The sequence below is a fragment of the Salmo salar genome, chromosome 26, assembly GCF_965601325.2.
Source record: "Salmo salar chromosome 26, fSalSal1, whole genome shotgun sequence".
Classification (NCBI taxonomy): Eukaryota; Metazoa; Chordata; class Actinopteri; order Salmoniformes; family Salmonidae; genus Salmo; species Salmo salar.
In genome coordinates, this window is record NC_138316.1 from 17745181 (window position 1) to 17764322 (window position 19142).

The 19142-nt window shown below is 42.7% G+C and overlaps 2 protein-coding genes across 2 annotated transcripts; both read left to right on the top strand.

Moving 5' to 3' along the window:
* Window positions 1–5058: 5058 nt before the first annotated feature.
* dhdh (Trans-1,2-dihydrobenzene-1,2-diol dehydrogenase) lies at window positions 5059–9116 on the top strand. The gene is made up of 7 exons (NM_001141794.1): window positions 5059–5269; window positions 5419–5530; window positions 5642–5805; window positions 6419–6671; window positions 7929–8053; window positions 8269–8419; window positions 8704–9116. The coding sequence occupies exons 1-7, from the start codon at window positions 5180–5182 to the stop codon at window positions 8811–8813; spliced, it is 1005 nt and encodes a 334-aa protein (NP_001135266.1). The 5' UTR covers window positions 5059–5179; the 3' UTR covers window positions 8814–9116.
* Window positions 9117–9251: 135 nt separating this feature from the next.
* dhdh.2 (dihydrodiol dehydrogenase, tandem duplicate 2) lies at window positions 9252–19097 on the top strand. Its single transcript, XM_014175390.3, has 7 exons — window positions 9252–9826; window positions 10347–10458; window positions 10674–10837; window positions 11017–11269; window positions 17647–17771; window positions 17911–18061; window positions 18951–19097. The coding sequence occupies exons 1-7, from the start codon at window positions 9737–9739 to the stop codon at window positions 19058–19060; spliced, it is 1005 nt and encodes a 334-aa protein (XP_014030865.2). The 5' UTR covers window positions 9252–9736; the 3' UTR covers window positions 19061–19097.
* Window positions 19098–19142: the final 45 nt, after the last annotated feature.

The window sequence follows — 19142 nt, forward strand, 5'->3', positions numbered from 1 at the left end:
TTATAATGATGTGCAAATAGTTAAAGTACAAAAGGGAAAATAAATCAACACAAATATGGGTTGTATTTACAATGGTGTTTGTTCTTCATTGGTTGCCCTTTTGTTGTGGCATCATGTCACACATCTTGCTGCTGTGATGGCACACTGTGGTATTTTACCCAATAGATATGGGAGTTTATCAAAATGTTATTTGTTTTGGAATTCTATGTGGGTCTGTGTAATCTGAAGGAAATATATCTCTAATATGGTCATACATTTGGCAGGAGGTTGGGAAGTGCAGCTCAGTTTCCACCTAATTTTGTGGGCAGTGTGCACATAGTGTAACGGCCGTCGAAAGGAGTAGACCAAGGCGCAGCGTGGTGAGTGCTCATCATTAACGTTTAATAGAACACTTTCAACAAAACAAGAAAACGAACGACAGCTAAACAGTTCTGTCAGGAGCATGAACTAAACAGAAAGTAACCACCCACAAAACCCAAAGGAAAACAGGCTGCCTAAGTATGGCTCCCAATCAGAGACAACAATATACAGCTGTCCCTGATTGAGAACCATACCCGGCCAAAACAAAGAAATACACAAAACATAGAAAAAAGGACATAGAATGCCCACCCTAGTCACACCCTGGCCTAACCAAAATAGAGAATAAAACCCTCTCTATGGCCAGGGCGTTACACATAGCCTGTTTTCTCTTGAGAGCAAGGTCTGCCTATGGCGACCTTTCTCAATAGCAAGGCCATGCTCACTGAGTCTGTGCATAGTCAAAGCTTTCCTTAATTTAGGGTCAGTCACAGTGGTCAGGTATACTGACACTGTGTGTACTCTCTGTTCAGGAGCAAAACGCATTCCAGTTTGCTCTGCTTTTTGGTAAATTCTTTCTAATGTGTCAAGTAATTATCTTTTAGTTTTCTCATGACTTGTTTGGGTCTAATTGTGTTGCTGTTGCTGTCCTGGGGCTCTGTGGGGTCTGTTTGTGTTTATGAACAGAGCCCCAGGATCAGCTTGCTTAGGGGACCCTTCTCGAGGTTAATTTCTCTTTAGGTGATGGCTTTGTTATGGAAGGTTTGGGAATCACTTCCTCTTAGGTGGTTGCAGAATTTAACAGCCCTTTTCTGGATTTTGATAATTAGCGGGTATCGGCCTAATTCTGCTCTGCATGCATTATTTGGTGTTTTACGTTGTACACTGAGGATATTTTTGCAGAATTCTGCTTGCAGAGTCTCAATTTGGTGTTTGTCCCATTTTGTGAATTCTTGGTTGACCTCACAACCATGAAGGGCAATGGGTTCTATAACTGATTGGGGTGAGCATCCCTGTCTCACCCCACGGCCCTGTGGAAAGCAATGTGTGTTTTTTTTTTTTTTTTCTTTTCTCCCCAATTTCAATCTTGTCTCATCGCTGTAACTCCCAAACGTGCTCGGGAATGGAAGGTCAAGTCATGCGTCCTCCGAAACAGGACCCGCTAAACAGCGCTTCTTAACACCCGCCCGCTTAACCCGGAAGCCAGCCGCACCAATGTGTCTGAGGAAACACCTTTCACCTGACTCCCGGCCCGCCACAAGGATAGAGCACGATAAGCCAAGTAAAGCCCAAACCCGGACGTCGCTGGGCCAATTGTGCGCTGCCCTATGGGACTCCCGATAACGGCCGGTTGTGATACAGCCCGGGATCGAACCTGGTTCTGTAGTGACACCTTAGACCGCTGCGCCACTCGGGAGGCCGGAATGTGTGTGTTTCTTGCCAATTTTAACTGTATACTTGTTGTTTGTTTACATGGATTTTATAATGTTGTATATTTTTCCCCCAACACCGCTTAACATCAATTTCTATAGCAGACCCTCATGCCAAATTGAGTCAAAAGCTATTTTGAAATCAACAAAGCATGAGAACACTTTGCCTTTGATTTGTTTGTTTGTTTTTCTTTGTCAATTATGGTGTGCAGGGTGAATACATTGTCTCTCTCTCTCTCTGTCTTTCTCTCTCTTTCTATGGCTGGCTGTACTTTCTCTTTCCCTGCTGACTGAAGGGCTGCTAAGTGATCTACGGTATAGTCTCATCCAATGGGTATGTGCTGCAGACACAGATATAATTCCCAAGGGTTGGCACAATGCAGAAGCTCAAAGACTGCCATTACAGCCTTCTAGCTCGTCTCTTCTCGTCTCTTCCTCAGCTCTATCCTTCTGCTCTATCACACTTTTTTTAATGGAAAGAAAAAACTGCAGCCCCCAAACGTCAGTACATCCCGTTCCATTGACAAAATGACTTATTGGTCCCCTGCACACTTTGCTCTCCCCCCCACATTCATCAAGCTCTCCTCCCATTCTCCCTCCACCTCAAACTCCCCTGTCCTCGGCACCTCCTCTCCTCACCAGCCCGGCGCTCGCCTCCCTCTCCTTGCCTGGCTGTCACCCTCCTCCTTCTGCAGTGACCTTGAGTTACAGATGGAGAGATGGTGGCTCCTTTAGTACAGTGATACTAGTCCCCCCAAATTCACCCAGCTCAAGATATACAGTATATTTCACTTATGGGCAGCTGTGTCTAAGAGGAAATAGAAACCCTTTCAATCAAAACAGGATTATACAGTCTCTCCCTGCATGGACATTTTTATTTCCCATTAAGCTCAAGTCAGAGATGAAATGTTGTTTTGTAGGATGAAGTCTATAGTTGCACAGCTATTGCAGCTCCATAAGAAGGGCACTTCTACTGACAGCTGAAAGCTAAGATGAAGTGATGTGACGGAGTGCAAAGACAAAAGTGTCTTTTGTGATCAGCCACCTTCACACAACAACAACATGGCTCCTGCCATGGAAACCAACCACGGTGACATCTCTGATAGCCACCCAGCCCCCAACACTCCCCCAGCCTTGTCAGTGACAAAGCCAGGGACACAGTCAGACAGAGATGATGCATGAAATTTTAATCAAATAAGCACTCAGTGAGAAGTGATAGGAATGGAAGGCAATCGTCCTGGCTGCTGTGAATTAATGAAGCCCCCGCCTGGCTTCCTGCATGCTAACGTCCTGACTCGGCTCATCTCATCAGCAGTCTCTGTTCCTGGAGCCAACTCCATCTTTACTGTATGACGTCCCGTCTTTCAATCTCAAGCACAATCCCCACAGGGCCCCTGGTCCCACCCCACACCATGCCAACCCTCCTGTCCTTCAGCCCATCTCTGTCAGATATGTGAGCCTGCCTGATTAGTTTTCAGTTCAGAGGCAGGCATGCCCTCTTCTTGACATTGAGAGCCATGCTGGAAACAGAGAAAGATGTCTTGACGAGTCTCAGCAAAGAAAGTTTGACTTTTCATTCCCTCTTATGGCTGGCAGTGTCACAGCTTGGAGGGAGAAAGTTGGGTCCCAGTACCTGGCTTCTTCTCTGCACCAGCCCTGTCCAGAACTTCCATAGCAGACCAACGGAGGCTCTAGGTTATTTCTCTTGCCCCATCATCTGCCACTGCCACAGTGCCACCAGGCCCAATCCTCCCCTCCATACATCCAACACCCAGCTGGACCAGGCCTCTCAGGTATGGCCCTGACTAACACTCACTCCTCCTGCTTCTCTCCCTCTCTCTCTTTCTCTCCTTAACCACCAGGCAGTAACATCACTATGTGCACCTTTCCTGCTGCACACAAAATTTACACAAAAGTGTAACATTTCACCCAAGGCGGAGATGGGCATTCCCATGGCAACCAGGTCCTGTGGTATATGCAGGGAGATTAGGCCAAGCCTGACGCCATTTGCATACAAATTGCCCAGCTGGTACCTTGTTGTTATGACAACGGCACACAGTTCCCAGAATGCCTTTGGAAGTGAGACACAAAGGCAAAGCAGCCGACCAGCAGAGTCAGTCATTGATAAAAATGTATTTTTTTTCACAATGAGAATTGTTTTCCGGACAATGTTCTCATTTGAATCCAATCTCTAGGTATCTGTTTGAAATTTAATTAAGATAGAGGAAGAAAGTACACTGTGTAATAAATATGTGGAAAAAATATATAGATATATATTTATTTTTTGGCTTATTGGGACATATTATTATCATATTATCATATAAAAAGTGATAATAGTCATAAATACATCAGCCTGAAATACAATAATTGTATAAGTTGCACAACAATTAGAAAACAAAATACATGTATGTTTCTCTCTAATCAGATGCTATGGCCATTTCCATGAATGTCAACAATTGTTTTTTCGGGTTGACACTTGTTTGATACCTGATGATGCTTTTATAATGTAACACACAACAGTAATCCATTTGAAATTCTCAGAGCTTTGCAGGATCCCTGAACTACACCTATAACATGTTGCCATCTAGTGGTCCGTTCTGGTAATTCATCTGTTTATCCGTTCTGGTAATGAATCTGTCATAACTGTTTAATGTTTAGCCCAAGGGCAACTGAGCTCTCTCATTTCCATAGTCATCCTAGCTCAGTGTATTGACCAGCAGCTAAACAGCTGTGCTTGGCTGTACTGTGTGTTCCTATGGGAGCTTGTGAACACTGCGGAGCCTACTTGTTCACCCCAGTGGTCCCTGTGGGGCTCCAGTTTAACCATTGGCCTGTGTGCTGCTGTCAAGCCCTTGCAGGCTAATCAATGCCTAATCACAGCCCCCTACCTCCTTCCTAATAGTTCCAGCTTCCCCGGGTTGACCTGCAGCGTTCTGGGACAGTGATTATGTGAGGGCAAAGGGAGTATGTCTCTACACATTAAACCGTCCAGTTTCCCATAATGCTAATGTTGCTGGAGAATTCCATTGAACTGTTCTGTTACAGATTGTCAGAGACAACCGGTATAAACCGCTTTGGCCTGGTTGTAAGAGACTTGTATCAGCAGCATTACATGACTGTATTAACCGGTGGTGGTGCTCCGAGAGTTGGGTGTGTGTGTGCGCTCGTATGTGTGTGTGCGTGTGTGTATGCTTACGCATATGTAGGAGTGTGTGTGTGTGATACACCCGCCTCTCGAGGGGCAGCAGAGTGGAGAGCTGGCATCCCCAGCCTCTCCAGCATATAAATGCAGCAGCAGCTCTCCAGGGTGAAGCTACCAGCTCTGTGGACACGCTGTGGAGCTCCACTACATCTGACCACCCAGCACTCCACAAGGTCACAACCGCTCTCCCCAGCTCTGACCCAAGGCCCAGGCACAGCCCCTCTTACTTGCCAACTACCATCTGTTCAGCATGGCGACCCGGTGGGGACTCTGCGGTGCGGGGAAGATCAGCCACGATTTCAGTGTGGCCATGAAAACCCTCCCTCCTGGAGACCACCAGGTACCCCACTCCACCCAAACAAACACATTCTATTTTTATTCACATGCCGGATGTCTCTCTTCCTCCTGCCTCTCTCTCTCTCTTTCCGTCGGCACTGACAGCTTGCCTAGAAGTGATGAATGACTGTGTGTTTTCCCCTCTCGTTCCAGATAGTGGCAGTGGCTGCGAGGAGTCTGGAGCGTGCCCGGGAGTTTGCCAAGAAGCACAGCATCCCCAAGGCCTATGGGAGCTATGAAGAGCTGGCCAGCGACCCAGAGATTGGTGGGTTAACAGCCTCGGAGGGCCTGTCTGTGCAGCCACAGATAATGTCTTAATGACGTAACTGTTTGAAAATCAGCCTCCAGTCTGTGTACTGTGTGACTGTCCCTGCAGACATGGTGTACCTGGGCGTGCTGCACACGGAGCACTGGCGCCTGGGCCTGCTGGTACTCCAGGCAGGGAAGAACATGCTGTGTGAGAAGCCCTTCGCCATGAACTCCAGGGAGGTGGGGGACCTCATTGCTGCCTCCAAGAAGTCCAACGTCTTTCTCATGGAGGTGTGGGAAAGGCTCAATGAGAGTTGGGGTTTCCATAAACATGTATCTGTCTGTTAACATGATTTATTGCTTGATTCTCACCATTTGTACTGTTGTCACATTGTTGTAGCAAATATCAGACCTGGGTAAAATACTATTTCAAATATCTAAATTACTTTCACATACTGTACATGCAAAGTAAGTATTCAGATATCTTGTATTTGAAAAGACCAGTAGCTATGTATTTGGAAATACACTTGGAAAGTATTTGAAAATACTCAAATACACTCCCATACATTTAACCCAGGTATTTGAATATATTATTTGAAAAAGGTATTTGAAAATACTATCAAATACAATTTGGTAGACTATCTGGTGTTTACAAATAACCACTGAAATATTCAAATAAAAGTACTTGTTTGGGCTGCGTATTTGAAAATACTGAAATACACAGAAAAAAGTATTTTAAATATCAGATCCTCAAATACACATGTATTTGAACCAAGGTCTGTCAAATATATGTCTGTATTTTGTTGATCATATGAGGGCTGTTGTAGAAATGACCAAGTTGAGGTATAGAAAGGAACTGTCTGTCCACACTGTGAGGTGATGGTCTCTCTCTGTCCTCTCCCAGGCCATCTGGTCCCGTTGTTTCCCACTGCACAGGGAGGTTCGCAGGCTGCTGGCTGAGGACGCCATCGGCGACATAAAGCTGGTGAAGGCCTCTTTTGGCTCCCCTCAGCTTCACATCCCCCGCTCGGTGGAGAAGGAGCTGGGAGGAGGCGCTCTGCTGGACATTGGGGTCTACACTTTGCAGTTTGTGTTGATGGTGTTCAACGGGGAGAGACCAGAGTCCATCCATGCCACTGGAGTTCTTCTCAACTCAGGTATTAATCTTGGCACCTACTGTACATGTAGTACCAAATATCCTGTGCGTGCTGGCCAGCTAACAATCTATCACAAGATACTACTCACTGGTCATGTAAGCATGTCCCCATTCTCATCGACGGGGCTGTAGTGGAGCAGGTTGAGAGCTTCAAATTCCTTAGTGTCCACATCAACATCAAATTACAATGGTCCAAACACACCAAGACAGTCGTGAAGAGGGCACGAAAAAGCCTATTCCCCCTCAGGAAACTAAAAAGATTTGGCATGGGTCCTGAGATCCTCAAAAGGTTCTACAGCTGCAACATCGAGAGCATCCTGACCGGTTGCATCACTTCCTGGTACGGCAATTGCTCGGCCTCCGACCGCAAGGCACTTCAGAGTACGGCCCAGTACATCACTGGGGCAAAGCTGCCTGCCATCCAGGACCTCTACACCAGGCAGTGTCAGAGGAAGGCCCTGAAAATTGTCAAAGACCCCAGCCACCCCAGTCATAGACTGTTCTCTCTACTACCGCATGGCAAGCGGTACCGGAGTGCCAAGTCTAGGACAAAAAGGCTTCTCAACAGTTTTTACCCCCAAGCCATAAGACTCCTGAACAGGTAACCAAATGGTTACCCGGACTATTTGCATTGTGTGCCCTCCCCCTGCCCCCCCCCCCCCCCCCCCCCCCTCCCCCGCTATTCTCTGTTTATCTTATATGCATAGTCACTTTAACTATACATTCATGTACATACTACCTCAATTGGCCCGACCAACCAGTGCTCCCGCACATTGGCTAACCCGGGCTATCTGCATTGTGTCCCACCACCCACTAACCCCTCTTTTTACGCTACTGCTACTCTCTGTTCATCATATATGCATAGTCACTTTAACCATACCCACATGTACATACTACCTCAATAAGCCTGACTAACCGGTGTCTGTATATAGACTTGCTACTCTTATTTTCAAATGTCTTTTTACTGTTGTTTTATTTCTTTACTTACCTACACACACACACACACACACATACCTTTTTTTCCGCACTATTGGTTAGTAAGTATAAGCCAGTAAGTAAGAATTTCACTGTAAGGTCTACACCTACACCGGTCAAGTAAACCAGAGAGGGTGGGACGGGGACAATGAGTTTGGAATTGGGCACAACCCAAGGATCAGATTAGCATTGGGGTCAGTATTAACTAGGCCTACAACAATAATTCATTACTTATTGAAGTGTAAAGGGCTAACTTTCTGTTTGACTTGTTGATGGTTGATAGGAGTGGATGAGTCCATGGTGGTGGTGATGAAGTTTGCCAGGAACAGGCTGGCTTTCTGTTTCTTCTCCATTGCTGTTTCACTGCCTAACGACGCCACCATCAGCGGAACAAAGGGCACCATCAGGGTATGTTGCTACTGAATCAACCTTTTAAACTGCCCAGTCTGTTTTATCTTCATTTAGGGGAAATGTAATATAGTGATGAAAGAGCCAACAGATGCTAAACAATGTCTGATCTACAGTATGTCCCTGATTGAGATTTCATTGAGATGTATTATTTATTCATTCATATACTGATAAGTATACACATAAAACATAATGTCTGTTTCCTGTCCTCTCAGGTTCTAGGTCCCATGCATTGTCCCACCACACTGGAGGTGAATGGGAAGACGACACAGTACCCCCTGCCTGAGCCCTCCTTACCTCTGAACTTCACTAACAGCACTGGGCTGCGCTACGAGGCTGAGGAAGTCAGGCAGTGCCTGCTCAAAGGTATGGTGGCTCGCAAGGTCTTACCAGAGAAAAACACAATTTCTCTGTTCTAAGACGAGTGTTTGTTTGAACAGATATACAACAACAATCCAATTGCAATGCTGTTGGTAGATCCTAGAAAATAAACATTAAAAACAGTCAAATGAACCATAACATTGTTGTTATACATGCTGCTTCCAACCTGAACCTATGCTTACAATACAGTCAGTCAATTTCTGTTTACAATACAGTCAGTCAATTTCTGCTTACAATACAGTCAGTCAATTTCTCCTTCTCTTCCGCAGGACTGAAGGAGAGCCCCAGAATGCCCCTGTCTGAGTCGGCCCTGCTCACTGAGGTTATGGATGAGTGCAGGAAACAAGTGGGAGTGGTCTTCAACCAGGACAGCCAATAACCACCCCTCACTCGCCACTCGACCATCTGACCTGTGCCACAGGGCCTTGACATGGACAGAGCTGTTTGAGGCAGGAGGGAGGGATCAAGCCCTGAGTGTATATGATCCCCTCATGACTTAGCCCTATACAGCTTGCACCTGATGTGAGACAAATTTGAACACGATGACAATAAAGACAAGGAAGCCTGAGTTGATTAGTAGGCTACTGTGAGCTGCTAAGACTGACAGGTTAAATTAAGAGTACCAAAGTCTGTCACAGTGAAGTGTATGATTGATGGGTTCAATAAAGGACACTCATTGTCATGGTGAGGTTTATTTCATGAGGTGACAAGATCATCCTAAGAGGGTGATCATCAGTCAGAATAGATTCGAAATTGGAGAAAAAACGAGTTGTCATAGACACATTGTTGGACCCCATATTGAAAACTATTGTCTGAGTAAACAATGACTTTGCTACCCAAGGTCATGGGTGGAAAAAAGGCCTGATGAGTCAGCAAGTTTAGATATGGCACATTTGACAACATAGGCTACCTTGGCCAGCTTTTAGGTTTCAGTACACCAAGCAGCACATGGGGAAATAATGTAATTTAAAAGTAATTAAAATATTTTATATTGAAGATTTGAAGTGTTGTAGGCCTAATGCAAAATTTGAACATAATTTATTCATTAGACACAATAGAAATCAGCACCAAACCGCGGTCTGTTATGGGTGTAAAATGGCACGTTGATGCCATCTGTTGGTAAATGTACGTTACTGCAACACCAGTGTTTTATAACGAGTGTGCTTGATATACCCGGATGTGTTTGTAATATTCTGAACACGACTGGTTGGTTACTCGCGTCAATGACGCTGTCTCGTCATTTCATCAAAACAGAGTCTGTCTCCACCTGCTGGCTAATAGTTACATGTTTTCTACGCCAATATGGCAACCAGGTGGGGAATCTGTAGCGCCGGGAAAATCAGCCATGATTTTACAGTGGCACTGAAAACCCTCCCTCCCGGAGACCATCAGGTACTTGTACCCGTTTACAGTAGACAGTGACACCCACCACCACAGACTTTATTTTGGTCGTGTTCAAGCCTCAGTTTGCTATCGTCGGCGTGGAGTTTCAAATGGACGTGAATAATCTGAACTGTTGTATGCGTTGTTTGTTGGCAACCTTGCACTTTACGAAGTTTTTTGGAACAGATTCCTGTTGGAACGTTCCACAAATTATACCCACCCGTTTTATGATCAAGAATCAGAAGGTTGCACTGCACCCATGTAGTTAACTTTAAGTAGATTGTAACAGTTACAATGTGGCCCATTGTAATGAATTTTTCGAGTTGCTGACATTACATTGTCGTTTACTTCCACACGGTATGCTCTGCGCAGATGAATGATTTACCGTAAAACTCGAACTAAATGAGCATGAGCGAAATGTAATATATAAATGTGAAAGTGGCTTATTTAAAAGTGCCACAGGCTACAAAAAGGTTGCAAATGTAAAGTGATGAATGAATGAAAAAGCCCACCTTTTGGTCTTCCCTAGATTGTTGCTGTGGCAGCTCGGAAACTACAGGACGCTCAGGAGTTTGCAAAGAAGCACAGCATCCCTCAAGCCTATGGCAGCTATGAGGAACTGGCCAGAGATCCAGAGATTGGTCAGTGTCATGTCGCAAACATAATCTAGCCGTCACCTCAGGTGCTTAATGTCCCTCTCGGCGTGTGTAATATGCGTCAGAACAGTGTTTATTAGTGCATTTTATTATGTCATTTTTCTAAACGGCCTTACGTCCAGTAATAAAATGTATTCCTCTTCTAATTCTTTAAAGTGTATCCTTAATCCTGTCTCCTCATTGTCACTGTGTGTGGGTAGAGGTGGTATATGTGGGCACCATCCACCCATACCACCTGCCAGTTGGCATGCTCTTCATGAAGGCCCAGAAGAATGTGCTGTGTGAGAAGCCTATGGCCATGAACCTCAGAGAGGTGCAAGAGCTGGTGGCCTCTGCTAAGATGAACCAAGTCTTTCTCATGGAGGTAATATGGACTGTTACACCTGTGTCATTATGACCACGTCACATACCCAGCCAGTGTTTCAACAGCACGCAGGTGAAGGCAGCCCTGTGTGAGTGTGTGTTAAAAACAATACTTTATTCATCTTTGTTCATGTATATGTGTTTAACCATAGTGCTCTCCCTCCTCCCTTGATGCTCCAGGCAGTGTGGACCCGCTTCTTCCCAGCTTCTCTGGAGATGGAGTGCCTGCTGTCTCGGGGGGAGGTGGGTGAGGTGAAGATGGTAAAGGCAGACTTCGGGGTGCCCCTCATGCACGTGCCCAGAGCGGTGGAGAAGGAGCTGGGAGGAGGGGCGCTGCTGGACATCGGCATCTACTGCCTGCAGTTTATATGCATGGTGTACAATGGAGAGAAGCCTGAGTGTATCCAAGCCACCGGTGTCTGTCTGGACACAGGTAGCGAGACAGCGATGGGACATTTAGTTGTAGATATTGGGGCTACTAGTGGTGTACCTATTGGGGATATCCTACTAGTCCTTTACCTATTGGGGATATCCTACTAGTTCTTTAGCTATTGGGGATATATTACTAGTCCTTTACCTATTGGCGATAACCTACTAGTCCTTTACCTATTGGGGATATATTACTAGTCCTTTACCTATTGGGGATATATTACTAGTCCTTTACCGATTGGGGATAGCCTACTAGTCCTTTACCTATGGGGGATATATTACTAGTCCTTTACCTATTGGGGATATATTACTAGTCCTTTACCTATTGGCGATATATTACTAGTCCTTTACCTATTGGCGATATATTACTAGTCCTTCAGCTATTGAGGATATCCTACTAGTCCTTTAGCTATTGGGGATATATTACTAGTCCTTTACCTATTGGGGATATATTACTAGTCCTTTAGCTATTGGGGATATATTACTAGTCCTTTAGCTATTGAGGATATATTACTAGTCCTTTACCTATTGGGGATATATTACTAGTCCTTTAGCTATTGGGGATATCCTACTAGTGCTTTACCTATTGGGGATATATTACTAGTCCTTTACCTATTGGGGATATATTACTAGTCCTTTAGCTATTGGGGATATATTACTAGTCCTTTAGCTATTGAGGATATATTACTAGTCCTTTACCTATTGGGGATATATTACTAGTCCTTTACCTATTGGGGATATATTACTAGTCCTTTACCTATTGGGGATATATTACTAGTTCTTTACCTATTGGGGATATATTACTAGTCCTTTACCTATTGGGGATAGCCTACTAGTCCTTTACCTATTGGGGATATATTACTAGTGCTTTACCTATTGGGGATATATTACTAGTCCTTTACCTATTGGGGATATATTACTAGTCCTTTACCTATTGGGGATATATTACTAGTGCTTTACCTATTGAGGATATATTACTAGTGCTTTACCTATTGGGGATATATTACTAGTGCTTTAGCTATTGGGGATATCCTACTAGTCCTTTACCTATTGGGGATATATTACTAGTCCTTTACCTATTGGGGACAGCCTACTAGTCATTTACCTATTGGGGATATCCTACTAGTCCTTTACCTATTGGGGATAGCCTACTAGTCCTTTAGGTATTGGGGATATATTACTAGTGCTTTACCTATTGGGGATATCCTACTAGTCCTTTAGCTATTGGGGATATATTACTAGTGCTTTACCTATGGGGGATATATTACTAGTCCTTTACCTATTGGGGACAGCCTACTAGTCATTTACCTATTGGGGATATATTACTAGTCCTTTACCTATTGGGGACAGCCTACTAGTCATTTACCTATTGGGGATATATTACTAGTCCTTTACCTATTGGGGATATCCTACTAGTCCTTTACCTATTGGGGATATATTACTAGTGCTTTACCTATTGGGGATATATTACTAGTCCTTTACCTATTGGGGACAGCCTACTAGTCCTTTAGCTATTGGGGATATATTACTAGTCCTTTAGCTATTGGGGATATATTACTAGTCCTTTACCTATTGGGGATATCCTACTAGTGCTTTACCTATTGGGGATATCCTACTAGTGCTTTACCTATTGGGGATATATTACTAGTCCTTTAGCTATTGGGGATATATTACTAGTCCTTTACCTATTGGGGATATCCTACTAGTGCTTTACCTATTGGGGATATCCTACTAGTGCTTTACCTATTGGGGATATATTACTAGTCCTTTAGCTATTGGGGATATATTACTAGTCCTTTAGCTATTGGGGATATCCTACTAGTGCTTTACCTATTGGGGATATATTACTAGTCCTTTACCTATTGAGGATATATTACTAGTCCTTTAGCTATTGGGGATATATTACTAGTGCTTTACCTATTGGGGATATATTACTAGTCCTTTAGCTATTGGGGATATATTACTAGTCCTTTACCTATTGGGGATATACTACTAGTCCTTTAGCTATTGAGGATATCCTACTAGTCCTTTTGCTATTGGGGATATATTACTAGTCCTTTAGCTATTGGGGATATATTACTAGTCCTTTACCTATTGGGGATATATTACTAGTCCTTTACCTATTGGGGATAACCTACTAGTCCTTTAGCTATTGGGGATATATTACTAGTCCTTTAGCTATTGGGGATATATTACTAGTCCTTTAGCTATTGGGGATATATTACTAGTGCTTTACCTATTGGGGATATATTACTAGTCCTTTACCTATTGGGGATAACCTACTAGTCCTTTAGCTATTGGGGATATATTACTAGTCCTTTACCTATTGAGGATATCCTACTAGTCCTTTACCTATTGGGGATATATTACTAGTCCTTTAGCTATTGGGGATATATTACTAGTCCTTTACCTATTGGATATATTACTAGTCCTTTACCTATTGGGGATATATTACTAGTCCTTTAGCTATTGGGGATATATTACTAGTCCTTTACCTATTGGGGATATATTACTAGTGCTTTACCTATTGGGGATATATTACTAGTCCTTTACCTATTGGGGATATATTACTAGTCCTTCAGCTATTGAGGATATCCTACTAGTCCTTTACCTATTGGGGATATATTACTAGTCCTTTAGCTATTGGGGATATATTACTAGTCCTTTACCTATTGGGGATATCCTACTAGTCCTTTACCTATTGGGGATATATTACTAGTCCTTTACCTATTGGGGATATATTACTAGTCCTTTACCTATTGGGGATATCCTACTAGTCCTTTACCTATTGGGGATATATTACTAGTCCTTTACCTATTGGATATATTACTAGTCCTTTACCTATTGGGGATATATTACTAGTGCTTTACCTATTGGGGATATATTACTAGTGCTTTACCTATTGGGGATATATTACTAGTGCTTTACCTATTGGGGATATATTACTAGTGCTTTACCTATTGGGGATATATTACTAGTCCTTTACCTATTGGGGATATATTACTAGTCCTTTAGCTATTGGGGATATATTACTAGTCCTTTAGCTATTGAGGATATATTACTAGTCCTTTACCTATTGGGGATATATTACTAGTCCTTTACCTATTGGGGATATATTACTAGTCCTTTACCTATTGGGGATATATTACTAGTTCTTTACCTATTGGGGATATATTACTAGTCCTTTACCTATTGGGGATAGCCTACTAGTCCTTTACCTATTGGGGATATATTACTAGTGCTTTACCTATTGGGGATATATTACTAGTCCTTTACCTATTGGGGATATATTACTAGTCCTTTACCTATTGGGGATATATTACTAGTGCTTTACCTATTGAGGATATATTACTAGTGCTTTACCTATTGGGGATATATTACTAGTGCTTTAGCTATTGGGGATATCCTACTAGTCCTTTACCTATTGGGGATATATTACTAGTCCTTTACCTATTGGGGACAGCCTACTAGTCATTTACCTATTGGGGATATCCTACTAGTCCTTTACCTATTGGGGATAGCCTACTAGTCCTTTAGGTATTGGGGATATATTACTAGTGCTTTACCTATTGGGGATATCCTACTAGTCCTTTAGCTATTGGGGATATATTACTAGTGCTTTACCTATGGGGGATATATTACTAGTCCTTTACCTATTGGGGACAGCCTACTAGTCATTTACCTATTGGGGATATATTACTAGTCCTTTACCTATTGGGGACAGCCTACTAGTCATTTACCTATTGGGGATATATTACTAGTCCTTTACCTATTGGGGATATCCTACTAGTCCTTTACCTATTGGGGATATATTACTAGTGCTTTACCTATTGGGGATATATTACTAGTCCTTTACCTATTGGGGACAGCCTACTAGTCCTTTAGCTATTGGGGATATATTACTAGTCCTTTAGCTATTGGGGATATATTACTAGTCCTTTACCTATTGGGGATATCCTACTAGTGCTTTACCTATTGGGGATATCCTACTAGTGCTTTACCTATTGGGGATATATTACTAGTCCTTTAGCTATTGGGGATATATTACTAGTCCTTTACCTATTGGGGATATCCTACTAGTGCTTTACCTATTGGGGATATCCTACTAGTGCTTTACCTATTGGGGATATATTACTAGTCCTTTAGCTATTGGGGATATATTACTAGTCCTTTAGCTATTGGGGATATCCTACTAGTGCTTTACCTATTGGGGATATATTACTAGTCCTTTACCTATTGAGGATATATTACTAGTCCTTTAGCTATTGGGGATATATTACTAGTGCTTTACCTATTGGGGATATATTACTAGTCCTTTAGCTATTGGGGATATATTACTAGTCCTTTACCTATTGGGGATATATTACTAGTCCTTTAGCTATTGAGGATATCCTACTAGTCCTTTTGCTATTGGGGATATATTACTAGTCCTTTAGCTATTGGGGATATATTACTAGTCCTTTACCTATTGGGGATATATTACTAGTCCTTTACCTATTGGGGATAACCTACTAGTCCTTTAGCTATTGGGGATATATTACTAGTCCTTTAGCTATTGGGGATATATTACTAGTCCTTTAGCTATTGGGGATATATTACTAGTGCTTTACCTATTGGGGATATATTACTAGTCCTTTACCTATTGGGGATAACCTACTAGTCCTTTAGCTATTGGGGATATATTACTAGTCCTTTACCTATTGAGGATATCCTACTAGTCCTTTACCTATTGGGGATATATTACTAGTCCTTTAGCTATTGGGGATATATTACTAGTCCTTTACCTATTGGATATATTACTAGTCCTTTACCTATTGGGGATATATTACTAGTCCTTTAGCTATTGGGGATATATTACTAGTCCTTTACCTATTGGGGATATATTACTAGTGCTTTACCTATTGGGGATATATTACTAGTCCTTTACCTATTGGGGATATATTACTAGTCCTTCAGCTATTGAGGATATCCTACTAGTCCTTTACCTATTGGGGATATATTACTAGTCCTTTAGCTATTGGGGATATATTACTAGTCCTTTACCTATTGGGGATATCCTACTAGTCCTTTACCTATTGGGGATATATTACTAGTCCTTTACCTATTGGGGATATATTACTAGTCCTTTACCTATTGGGGATATCCTACTAGTCCTTTACCTATTGGGGATATATTACTAGTCCTTTACCTATTGGATATATTACTAGTCCTTTACCTATTGGGGATATATTACTAGTGCTTTACCTATTGGGGATATATTACTAGTGCTTTACCTATTGGGGATATATTACTAGTGCTTTACCTATTGGGGATATATTACTAGTGCTTTACCTATTGGGGATATATTACTAGTCCTTTACCTATTGGGGATATATTACTAGTCCTTTACCTATTGGGGATATATTACTAGTGCTTTACCTATTGGGGATATATTACTAGTCCTTTAGCTATTGGGGATATATTACTAGTCCTTTACCTATTGGGGATATCCTACTAGTCCTTTAGCTATTAGGGATATATTACTAGTGCTTTAGCTATTGGGGATATCCTACTAGTCCTTTAGCTATTGGCGATAACCTACTAGTCCTTTAGGTATTGGCGATAACCTACTAGTCCTTTAGCTATTGGGGATATCCTAGTACCGCAGCTAGCAATTGTAGAGAACACTAAGGTCATATCTTTATATTCTCCACTTTTTTAGATTTTTACCCTTGTGTCAACTCCCTGCTTCTGATATATATTCCTGTGGTATCAGTGTTAGTCTTCTCCCTGTTGTTTTTAAACATAAAAACATGTACCTTTTATTTAACTAGGCAAGTCAGTTAAAATGAAGTTCTTATTTACAATGACGGCCTACACTCTGTTTGTTGTTTGTTCTGTTGCTCTCTTTGGGTTCACTCAGAGGTCATTCCATTGCCACTGAGGTTTAAATTACAACAATCTTCTTTACAACCGTTTAGCTTGAGGTTTACAATGGTTAGCTTGTAAAAGTTGTGCAGCAGCTGTTTTAGTATTACCTACTGAATCTGTAAATTCTGTCATTTTTAACCAGTCTTTCTTTCTAGTTTTTCTTTGATTAGGCTTCACTCTCACCTCTATCACTTTTACTGTAGGAAAATATTTCTTAGTGCTATTCAGGTAGTCCAAAAGTGGAATGTTAATGACTCCCTGCAACGACAGTGCTACTAAGCAAGTTCATGTTCCATACAATGCAGTGCTGAAGACCAGTGTTCTCTCTAGTTTGAATGGACGATATGGTCTGTGGAAATGACATGATGGAAGGACTACTGAAATGTTAGAGGGAGAGAAAGTGTGTCAGTATGTGTTGAACATGTTAGCAGGTGTATTTCTTTATCAGCCATGTCATTGTGTTTGTGCTAGGTGTGGATGAAGGCATGGTGGTCACCCTGAAGTTCTCCAGGAACAGAATGGCAGTGTTCACCTGCTCTGTTGCCGTGGAGCTTCCCAACGACGCTGTTATCGTTGGCACCAAGGGAACCATCAGGGTAGGTTCTACAAGGGCCACACTCCTCCAAAAACACGTTTGATACGTTGAATCAATATCGCATCATAGCTAATCATAACAAGTCTAATTATACAGTATGTATTCTAGTGGTGGTGTACACTATGTGTTAATTCACCTAGGTTCCTGAGCACATGTGGTGTCCTACCTCCCTGGTGGTGAATGGGAAGGAGATTCAATACCCTCTGCCTGAGCCCTACCTGCCCCTCAACTTCATCAACAGCACTGGGATGCGCTATGAGGCAGAGGAGGTGCGCCAGTGCCTGCTCAAAGGTACACTGATGAGACCATAGATATAACATTGTTTTTCTTTATCAACTATTCCCCATGTATGTGTGCGACATGGATTGCCTTTCAACTAGCTCACCGCCTCCCCTAAATGTTGAAGCAGTTACAGACCCATGTCTTGTTTACTCAGTATGAATTCACCACAAGATGGCAGCAAACCATCTGAAATGCCCTCAATATGGGGGGGGGGGGGGTTCGAACACGGCCCCATTCACATCAATCGAGCTCTAGTGGAGCGGGATGAGAGCTTCAAGTTCCCCGTTGTCCAAATCACCAAGGACCTATTATGGTCCAAACACACCACGGCAGCGCCTCTTCCCCCTCAGAAGGCTGAAAAGATTTGGCATGGGCCCTCAGATCCTGACTAGCTGCATCACGGCTTGGTATGGCAACTGCTCAGCATCCAACCACAAAGTACTATAGAGGGTACTGCACATTTGAGTGGCCCTTTGTTCCCAGCACAAGGTGCACTTATAAAGATCATGCTGTTTAATCAGCTTCTTGATAATCCATCTTGGCAAAAGAGAAATGCTCACTAGCAGGGATGTAAACACATTTGTGCACACAATGAGATGTAAGCTTTTTGTGCATGTAGTCTTATTTCAGCTCATGAAACCAACACTTTATATGTTGAGTTTATATTTTTGTTCAGTAGATTTTCATTTAGCAAATCTTTTAATTCAACTCTGTTGTTGGGAATGGGCTCGATAAAGTCTACACCAATTATAGTCAGTGCATGTGACCAATTTTTTTCTATTTGATGTGTTCCTCAGAAAACAGGTGTACCTTCTGATGTAAGCTCTGCCTAATGGCTCCTGGCAACGTGTTAGAATTACGCAGTCTGTCAGACAATGCAATCTCTTGTGTCCTGTAGGCCTGAAGGAGAGCCCCAGGATGTCCCAGGCAGACTCTCTGCTCCTGGCTGAGGTGATGGATGAGGCACGCAGGCAGGTGGGGGTGGTTTACAGCCAGGACTGCCAGTAACCAACAGACCTTTGTTCATTAAAATGATCCACTTAAATTGTCTTTGTCATCAAAACACTTCATGATATTAGGGAAAGTCAAT

Bases quoted from the DNA above. Each gene is read 5' to 3' on its own strand.
- dhdh.2 (XM_014175390.3), top strand. From the start codon at position 9,737: ATGGCAACCAGGTGGGGAATCTGTAGCGCCGGGAAAATCAGCCATGAT. The intron at 10,459-10,673 runs GTCAGTGTCATG...GTGTGTGGGTAG, and splicing joins GGCCAGAGATCCAGAGATTG to AGGTGGTATATGTGGGCACC. The intron at 17,772-17,910 runs GTAGGTTCTACA...TAATTCACCTAG, and splicing joins GCACCAAGGGAACCATCAGG to GTTCCTGAGCACATGTGGTG.
- dhdh (NM_001141794.1), top strand. From the start codon at position 5,180: ATGGCGACCCGGTGGGGACTCTGCGGTGCGGGGAAGATCAGCCACGAT. The intron at 5,531-5,641 runs GTGGGTTAACAG...CTGTCCCTGCAG, and splicing joins GGCCAGCGACCCAGAGATTG to ACATGGTGTACCTGGGCGTG. The intron at 8,054-8,268 runs GTATGTTGCTAC...CTGTCCTCTCAG, and splicing joins GAACAAAGGGCACCATCAGG to GTTCTAGGTCCCATGCATTG.